The 9,799-nt window shown below is 40.0% G+C and overlaps 1 protein-coding gene across 1 annotated transcript; it reads left to right on the top strand.

The window, feature by feature from the left end:
• Positions 1-2,511: 2,511 nt before the first annotated feature.
• On the top strand, positions 2,512-9,357 carry LOC114156576 (methyltransferase-like protein 24). Its single transcript, XM_028037084.1, has 5 exons — positions 2,512-2,940; positions 5,375-5,473; positions 7,380-7,516; positions 7,664-7,931; positions 8,579-9,357. Exons 1-5 carry the CDS (start codon positions 2,527-2,529, stop codon positions 8,882-8,884), a joined length of 1,224 nt encoding a protein of 407 aa, XP_027892885.1. The 5' UTR covers positions 2,512-2,526; the 3' UTR covers positions 8,885-9,357.
• The last annotated feature ends 442 nt before the right edge of the window (positions 9,358-9,799 follow it).

Below are 9,799 nucleotides of genomic sequence, written 5' to 3'. Positions count from 1 at the left end.
CAGACAGAACGGCTGGAAGGGGAGGAGGGGGCATCTGCTCTTTCTTTCTCACTTTTATGTTCTTCTATGTTTGTATAAAACACTGACATTTTATCTGCATTTAAATAGCTGGTAAAGTCCCTGCTAACTGTAATCCATCTGTACCCTGAAGCTAATCCACACCGCGCTCTTTGTACAATATTTGGCTTCAATATAACATTTTTACATTTGAGGGCACTTTACTCTCTCTACTTTAATCTCCATTGGTTTTCGGTAGTTCGGTTGATTTATATACTGTTGCATTCCACAAATTAGAGAAGTTTGTTCCAGTAACTCAATTTACTAAGCGTAGAGATTAATTACACACAGATTGATGTTTTAAAGCCATTATTTCTGTTAATTATTATGATTTTCTGATAACGGCTAATTACAACACAACACTAAGACTACATTACACCAGACCAACAAAAAATATTTCTATACAGAAATGTGGGCTTGATGTTGCAAAGTACTGTAGGTTTAATACCTGATTAAAGGTTGTTATTTCAGAATGCACACTCTAATGTACTGAAACGTTCGAATGCCAATTTTCAGTGAATGTTATCTGAAGGCAGTGGAAAACACAAAAAGATCTAATTCATGTCCAGCTATAAAGAATAAATTTGGTGTAAATTCAGACCTGAATACAAGCAGTCGTATGCAGTCACATTCAGATGATCATTTAAAGATAATTGGTAAAAAGTCGCCAACTATGTGGACATTGACTTTGCAGCGTTCTTTAATCCTGAGCAAGCAAGTGGTCATAGTGGAAATGAAACAATCCTTTTTAACAGGAAGAAACCTCCGGCGCAACTAACATCAGTGGGTGCAGCCATCTGCTGCCAAATATGGAAGCACTGAACCAGGGGTACCTTTTACGAGACAGCAAAACAAAGAGAGTACACAGGGCTAATGGCAGCAATTTTAAAGGAACTGATGCTGCGCAAAAACGTTGACATGAACGAATGCATCACTCTTGACAAATAACAACCAATAAACGTTGCTAACGACAGCATTTGCAACAGAATAACAAATGTTTGTGAGAAAGGTAAAAAGGAAAATGGTTTTCAAAGCTGGCAAGAACCCAATATTCCTAAGTGGCGCCGTCCTTCAGTCTAACTAGAACAAAAAAAGAGTTTTAAGTGCTTAAATCAAAACCACAATAAACAAGATTCAACAGGTGAGACACTGGGCGACAAAGAAGCAGTTGAATGAATATTTGGTGTTATAGTCAAAAATAAAAACAAAGATACAAATATCTGACTTGAGTTTTACAATGAGTGGTAAGCATTAGATAGCTTGATTAAAAAATACTTTAGCATTTTAAGGAGGTTTCTTTTATAAAATCCAGATAAACAGAGAATGCCACAGAACTGAAAGTAGCCCAAATTTTTTGGGAGTTTCTACAATCATCTAGATTGCTGAAACCTAAAAGATGATGCAGTTTCTTGACCAGAGCTCTTTGTCCTTCTGGCTAAGAGCTCATCCTTTCTCAACACAAAGAAGAATCACAAAGCAGCATTGCCTGAAGATCTGCTCAAAGTTCATTGTGAAGATTACAAAGAAACTGGCAAACTCAACGGCGGCGTAGCCATTTAGATATTTCTATTAAGGATGCTCTATGTGTAAAATGTGCCCCATCTTATTCTTGCTCAGAATAAAATGGGGCATCTATGCTTATAAAATGAGGAAGATGGATATTTTTCTTCAGTTAGGCTACTTTCTAAATGAATTTCTTAATGATATATTAAAGATGTGATACAGTAACTGAGAGGCATCATCATTCAAACATAAACTGAAATATTTACGAAATAGATCATAAATATAAAAAGAAAGAAAACGACAGGACCAAAGCACTTATAGCAGCAAATACAAAATAAAAATTAGGCCGAGCTTATATGGTTAAATGAAAAATGGGCCAATGTGAAGCTACTTGTAAAAATAAAATACTTTCATCCGTAAATAAAGAAAAACTTTAATAGATCTTAAGAAAGCCAGCAAGAAAATATAGTTATTCAGACATTAATATTGAGAAAATAGAATATAAGTGACTACAGTCAGTGGACTTTACTGTAGCTACGCTATGGCAGTTTTGTCTGAAATAAAGTTGACGTTGTTCAGCAAATTAATCTTCATCCATCCATCCATCCATCCATTTTCTGTTCACCCTTGTCCCTAATGGGGTCGGGAGGGTTGCTGGTGCCCATCTCCAGCTACGTTCCGGGCGAGAGGCGGGGTACACCCTGGACAGGTCGCCAGTCTGTCGCAGCAAATTAATCTTTATCTTTTAAATGTGAATCCTGTGTAAGTATGTGTGTTTTTTCTTTTCTCACCACCTGACGGAAAACTATTTTTCTTTGCCTACATTTGGTAATTGTTGACTCTACAGTTGTTAGATAAATAAAACAGCATTTTTAAGGGGACCACCGGTGACTGAAGAATGCGCCTTGTCATCACAAGTTTCCCCTGAGGGTTACAAGGCGGCGGAGGAGGAGGAGGAGGCCGGGGATGAAGGGAGGGGACGAAGGAGGACCCAGCTGGAACTTTCCTCTCTTATCTGCCCTGGGGAAAAACGGGGGCGGTAGGAAGGGGGAAGTTGGATTACTGGGAGATGTTCAGCGTCGCTGCCACGGAGGAGGCGTGCGGGAGATGGGTGCTTTGCCCCGGTCGAGAGCGGGCCTCGTCCTGCTGCTGCTGCTGGTCCCACCCGTTCTCCTCGCCCTGCAGCTCCTCGTCGTGGCGCGTTTGTGGGTGGAGGAGAGGGACGGAGCTGTCGCCTTCACCGTTATCAGCATAGAGCCGAAGAGGAGGTCAACAGGCAAGGCTTGGGGAGCCAGCTCCGGGAGAGCGGGGACGGAGGAGGAGGTGGTGAAGGATGGGGCGCGAGCGTATGAGGAGGAAAACGAGATGCACGAGCGCCAGGTTGGTATAAAAATAGGTTGTAGTGAAGTTTCTAAGTTAAGTTCACGTGTGCTTATTACTCATATGGTTCACAGAAAGGATGAGTCCATAAGGTTACACTTTAACTAAAAAAAAAAAAAAAAAAACTAATAATAAAATTGTAATAAATGTGTTTATTTTATTTTAATGTGCGAAATCATATCACGTAATTAAATAACATCAAAGCTAAAACGGACATGAACAACATAAAAAAATACATTTATATTTTATGAAAAGAAATACAGCCAAGAATAAAGAGCTGAAACTGTTGCGTTAATAAGCCTGTTGTATTGTGGGCAAATTATTGTCCACCTGCAAGTGTGCTATCCTGACATTCACTTCAGGAACCAGAGTAATAAACAAAATCTATAATAATATGAGTATATTTTTTGCTGCAAATGTAACGTATACAAATAAAAGTACGCATAAATAAATAAAAACCATAAATAAGTTGTTGATGCAACCAATTGACTTTGTAGTGCTTGAACACTATTGGGGTCACAGGTCTCTTCATAACCAGAATCAGGATTTATTGTTGTTTATTGGTAACTGGTGCATTAAAGCAACACTCATGTTAAACAACAGAGATAGAAAATAAAGATACTAGAAAAAAAGGTGACATAACATAGCAACAACATACATATAAATCACAAAGAAAATCTCAAATATGCTTAACTTGTATTTCTATGTCAGTGAAAATAGTTTAGTGTCTAATTTAGTGAAAAGTTGCAGTATAAGTGTTTTAAATAATGAGTAGTTTTAGCAGAACAATTCAGCCCTCCACAGCAGGTGGGCAGCACATAAACTAAAAACTGGTAAATCTGTCCCAGAGGACATTGGAGTGCTTAAACCCTCAAGAACATTTACTGCTTTCTAGAGAAGGAGTTGGATTTCCAGGTGAGAAAATGATTAAACGATGTGCCGCAATTAGACGAGAAGAAAGATTTAAACAGTGTTTAAAGCATTAAGTCTAAGGTGTGCAACTTGTGGCTCCAGGGCCCCTGAGGCGCCTTCAGTGACATTTGGCAAAACAAACTTTTGAAAGAAACCAATAACAAAAAAATAAATAATGTTGCCACATTTTAATAAGTAACATTTTCTATGTGTTTTCTACATGTTTTAACACAACACCTGCGTAGAATTCCTGCATTAGAAACATGTTAATATTCAAGCATTTAAGGCGTTCGCAGATTTTCTGTGGTTTTTGTTTATTTCTTCTTCATTTTCCACAAACATATCACATTTAATTAAGGGAAATAATTTGTTCTCCTTTTGCAAATGTCCGTTGGTTTTCTTGATTTTGAAAAGTAAAAAAATATAAATGTATATCTCTTTAACCTTAAACAAAGCAACTATATTTATTTATAGAAGTACTTGTAAAACCTTAAAAGCCATCTTTTTTTGTAAACCACCATAAGGTTTAGTGGATATATAGACAGATTTAATTTAGCAACAACAAAGGCAGGAATAAGTCATGGATCATAAACATTGCTGACCTCTGCACTAAACAATGAAAAAACATGCCAAGAAAGAGATTGCAAATTAATTGAGTGACAGAGTTATAAAGTAATACAATATCAGGATAAAGTACCTTATGAGAACCAAAATAAGCATGAAGACATTCAGATTACTCCTGAAAGTGCTGGAAAACATTTTCCCAGTTCTCAGTTTGTCACATGTTAAGGTAAACCAGTCACAGAGTGAGTGGGAGACCAGTACTTAATCCAATCCCCCAAGTAGATGAAGGTAATTTAAACTGTGCACTCTACGCCAAGGAATGCAAAATAAACCACAGCTGATGAGGCGTCCTCATCCAGCATGGGTTAGGTCAGCTTGTGTGCAGCTCTGTGGATTATTACCTGCATGTCAGAACAGATGGGGGGCAAGGGGCAAGCCCTGTCCTGACCCCAGATCAGAGTCGGATGACAGCTGGTCTGTCTTTTCTGTCTGTGCCCCGAGGATGGACAGATTGTGCCTCCATCCTCAGCCTCTGTCTGTGTTTCTGAGCACACATCCATGCCTTACTTCTTTGCCCCAACCCTTCCTTCTCCTCGCTCCTCTCCGGCTCCCCTACGCTTTCCTTTTTTCTCACTCTCCCTCTCTTTATCTGCCCAAGGCTAAACTCTCTGACTCATTCTGGTGCACCCCTCCTGCTCTGCAGAGGTTGCCATGGCGTTAGGAGTAGAGAGGGGTATTTGTGTGCATGTGTGCATGTCTGTTTGTCTGTTGAGGAGCTTCAAGCAATTGCCAACGGGCCCTGGGGTCAGCGCCTGTGACCTGCCTCCTCAGCCCTTGCACCTTCTCTTACTGTCATCCCCGTGCATTATTCAGCTGCCTTCCTAATTCCCAAGAATCATCTATTATTTCCTTCGCCGCAGTATATCGATATATAGTTTTTTTTTTCATTTGCTCCCAGGTGGGACCCAGAGTGATAGAGATGCAGCCATGGGCAGTGAACAAGCCGTCCTTCTCAGCAGAACTCGGTCGCATCATCACGTATATCACAAGGCCACAGGTAGGCTTGACGGAAACACCTGATTCTCAGCAAACACAGCCATTTTAAGATTTTGTACCAACAGTGAACTGTCTAGGCCTGCAAAAAGTTATCTCGTCAAATTTTCCAGCGCATTCCTAAATTTATTATTTAATGTTTGTGCAAAACTATATTTAAAGTTTAATGTATTGGGCTGAATAATGCAAATTTTACAACTGTATTGCAGACATGTCTCCTAGTTTTCTACAAACTCTTCAGCCATAACAAGGCACTAATGAGGAAAAACTGTAAATGAAAAATCCCACATTAACTTGCAATGCTTTAAAAAAGCAGTAATACCCCTTTAGCGTTTCACATTTTGTCACATCACACCTTGAGCTTCAGGGTATTTCAATAGGATTTTACACACAAGTCAAAAGAAAACTGCAAGTTGTCTTCCAAATGTTGTATGAGTAAGTCTTAAAAGTGTGGCATGCATTTGTATTGTTGTCGAACTGAGTTAATAATTTGTAGAGCTATACTTTTGCTGCAGTTATGCATGTAAGACTTATAGGGTACTACACCATGAGCTTTACAAATCTGGAGAGTGAACGTTTTGCTCAATCTTTGTATAATAGCTCAAACTTTGTATAGATTGTGAACAACAGTTTTAATGTCCTGTCACAAATTTAGGTCTGGATTTGGACTTTTCAAGGATTAGATTTAAGGGTATCAGAGTAAAGCAGGTTGAAAACAAATGCACATCACACTTTTCAAATGTTTATTTGTAAAAAACAAAACAAAAAACCAACAAAAAAAATCAAAAAACCATGTAACAATTTTTCGTTTCACAAATTTGCACTTATTTGTTAGTTTGTGCGGTAAAATCCAAGGTAAACATATTAACATTATAACACAAGAAAATGTGGAAAAGTAAAAAGGGTGTGAATACGTTTGATAGGCACTGTCATCTGAAATTTTTAGGTAAATTGTAAAAACAAATTAGTGTTAGCAGCAAAAAATACTCAGTAAAGTTGAGAAAAAAAGCTAGGTTTTAAGAAAAAGAAAACTTTCTGTTTTCAATCGCATCTTCGACAGCTCAGCATTGTGACCCTTCAGGGAGACCCCAACCTTTGCAATCAACTTGTCCACCTGAACCACCTGTCAGACTCACATCTATGCATCACTCACAAATGATGCATATATGCATCATTTCTTGGAGGTATCCCGGAACATTTGAGCATAGAAGAGGCTGCAAATTTATGTAGGAGATAGATCTTGCCAAAATTGAACACTAATCAATAAGGAAAGAAGAAAACCCCCTGCTTTCATAAGCTACATTGCACTTCTCTGACTGCAGACATGCGTGGGGGGGTTGACACAGCAGTAATACGATCAGTCAGGTGCTGTCAATATGCTGGCAGCGAAATTCTGCCGATTCTGGAGCCAGAAAAGATGTTTCAGACTGGAAATTCCCAAAAAGTATTTTAGTTACACAACACCAAGTGCTGGAAAACTGGGAAGGGAAAGTTATTAAGAAACTTAAAGCGGGATACAGTGCTGGTGTGTTTGTTTTTTGGCACCCGTGACTTTTCTTGACAGCTTCAAGACGGGGAAGAAAGAAAAACGGGGAATGTATGCAGCATTGAATCCAGGACGGCTGTGTGGAAAACTATAGCCTCTGCATATAGCACACCCTGCTCTACTGCTACACCTCATGTCGCTGCATGCAAGTGTTGTTTAAGCTTTTTAGTTGTCCAGCCCAAGTTTAAAGTGTCTAAAATTAAGAGAAGTTTTAAAAATGGAGAAAACTGCCAAATTTCACAAGGCTCCTCATCAAGCCACTTCTTCTTGTCTTTAGCACCCTCTCATTTTAATGCTAGCTATAAGACAGACAGTTCTCAGAGCGCCATGTCGTGTGCTTTTTCTTCTCCTTGCCTGTCCCCAGCTGAACTGCTCCAGGGTTTTACCCCCAGGGAAGGCCCAGGCAGTGGCGTCCCCCGTGGCTTCAGCTCGCTGGCTGCTGTGTGCCGAGGACTGGCTGCTTCCAGCTGCAGATAAACTCTGCGTTGCCTACTCCTTCAGGTGTCTGGACCCCAAAATCAAGCATTCGTAACACTGCCATGGCTGCACTGAACAATGCGTTGCGTATTTAATCCCGCATGCAGAAATCTTTTAAACCACCTCTGCGAGCCTCTGCCTTATTGTCTGTTTTTCCTTTTGTCTCGCCAGCATGGATGGAGGAGACGCAGACTTTCTGAGCACTGTCTCCCGACTCGGATGCGAAACCCACAGTTTTGATCCCAGCACCTCCAGTGCATCTGTTGGTCACCTTGGCAACAGTTTGGCCAGTAACCATGGCAACAGGGGCGTCGTCAGCCAGCACAAATTGTGGCTGGAGTGGCGAGCACCTAAGAGGCGCAGGCACGGAGCGAGTGGCAGGACGGGCGGGGTTTCTCACACGCTGGACGACATCATGGCGATGATGGGGCATCACACCGTAAGAGACACGAGCACAAACAATAAAAACTTTGGCCAAACAAACACACCTCAGAGTCTCTTTTACCCCAGCTTACCCGGAAAGCACTTTTACTTGGCTGTTGCCATGGTAACAGGGCTCTGCGCCATCTCTGACTGCTATGGCAACGGTTTAAGTGAGTGAATCACACAGGGGGCCCCAGTTACATCCGGCGGCCACAAGAGGGAGTTACATACCTGCAGTCTGAGTTGGACTTCTATGTTGGTAAAATACTAATACAGGTTGATGTGTGAGTCTCATCCCAACTGCTCACCACTCGGCTGTGAGCCCCTTCAGTGCATAACGAAGGCGATAGCCTGAAGACACTAATAGAACCACCTCATCTGTAATAAGTAACCATACTGCCAGATTCATGAGATCTTGTTCAACACCACAAACACTGGAAAATATGTGACATCACACCAGTCTTTAATCTTAAGAGTATTTCATTAAACTTTGTGAACTTACACTGAGCTATGTGGACATTTGTTTTCTTTAGTGTGATCATTGATGCAGTTGTGTTCGATGAATTAGAATGTTGAAAGGTTTCTTTATTTCAGTAGATGCTTTAAAAGTCTTTAATAAATGTGGTGTACATTAAAAATGCTAATATTTCCCTCTCCTTTCAGGTTCATTTCTTGTATGCTGACCTGTTAAGTGCTGAGTGGCGGCTTTTTCAGAACTGGATCGAGGCCGGGACTCTGCAGAACATTCATCATCTGGTCGCCACTGTGCACCTGCACTGGGCGGGCTTTGAGGTGGGGGGCAGCGACGAGGAGGTGCTCCGCTACTGGTTCAGTGTGCTGCGGGGCCTCGAGGCCGCTGGACTCCACCTGGTTCACAGCTCCTCAGGAGAGGATCACAGTGTCCTGAAACACACTGTAGAAAGTGCTCACAGCTCCTACACCCTCAGCTGGGTCAACACACGACACTGATACTCAGAAAACGCTGTTATGGAGGGAAACAAGCAAGACTAAGAATGTTTTGCCTGAAAATGATGCAGTTTTGTGTAAAAAATTTGCCTTTTTTTTTTACCACAAATTTCTTCATCCAACACCGCCCTCTAGTGGAAGTTAATGGATTTACATTTTAAATTTTTTTCATATACAGTAACTGATGTTCTTTGTTCAGGTCAAAATAATGTGATTCAAAGAATATATTTTCTGCAAAGCCTGTAATAAAATACAGAACAGAAATGTATTTTTTGCTTGGCATCCTGAGATGACATTTGTCTGGAGTTTGAGCTATTTAAATAAACTGAAATGACTGCCCTCTATTTAAATGCACAGTTAATAATTATCTGGAAAAAGCTAATTTGTTTGAACAAATAATCACAACCACTTGTGGAATATTGTTTTAACCAACATTATCCCAAAGAAAATATTTAATAAAGCTTTATTTTTCTGTACATCTGTGAAAAACATCAATCCCTTTTTAAAAGTGTGCATATTTAAAAATGTGTTATAAATCTCAGTACAGACATTAAAATATGTTTCTCTCCTTCAGTAAAGATCATCGTAATGAGAAATTTTACTATATCTTCTGAGAATTAGCCTGTTTCAAATTGGTTTTGCCACACAGTGCCTTACAGAGCTATTTTAATTTCCTTTTTTCTCTCTCTCGTTACAATCGCAGAAATTCAATATAATTCACTAGAAATTTATGTGGCAGCCTGGACAAGCAAAAATCCGTAAGCGAAATTAATCTTTTCTTTTCAAATAAATTCTAATCTATAAAGAGGCATATTTGTATTCAAAGAAACTGTTCAGGTTCCCTTTCCCTGCTGAAGAAAACTATCAGTATGGCATAATACTGCCACGTTTCACAATGGTGATGGTGAGTTCTGGGGT

This window comes from Xiphophorus couchianus, chromosome 13 (genome assembly GCF_001444195.1).
Source record: "Xiphophorus couchianus chromosome 13, X_couchianus-1.0, whole genome shotgun sequence".
In the NCBI taxonomy this organism is placed as follows: Eukaryota; Metazoa; Chordata; class Actinopteri; order Cyprinodontiformes; family Poeciliidae; genus Xiphophorus; species Xiphophorus couchianus.
Note: the sequence above shows the minus strand (reverse complement) of the source record. Positions and strands in the feature narration are given on the sequence as shown.

Coding starts and splice junctions, on each gene's coding strand:
- LOC114156576 (XM_028037084.1), top strand. CDS start 2,527: ATGAAGGGAGGGGACGAAGGAGGACCCAGCTGGAACTTTCCTCTCTTA. Junction 5,474..7,379: donor CGTATATCACAAGGCCACAG/GTAGGCTTGACG, acceptor GCCTGTCCCCAG/CTGAACTGCTCCAGGGTTTT. Junction 7,932..8,578: donor CGATGATGGGGCATCACACC/GTAAGAGACACG, acceptor CTCTCCTTTCAG/GTTCATTTCTTGTATGCTGA.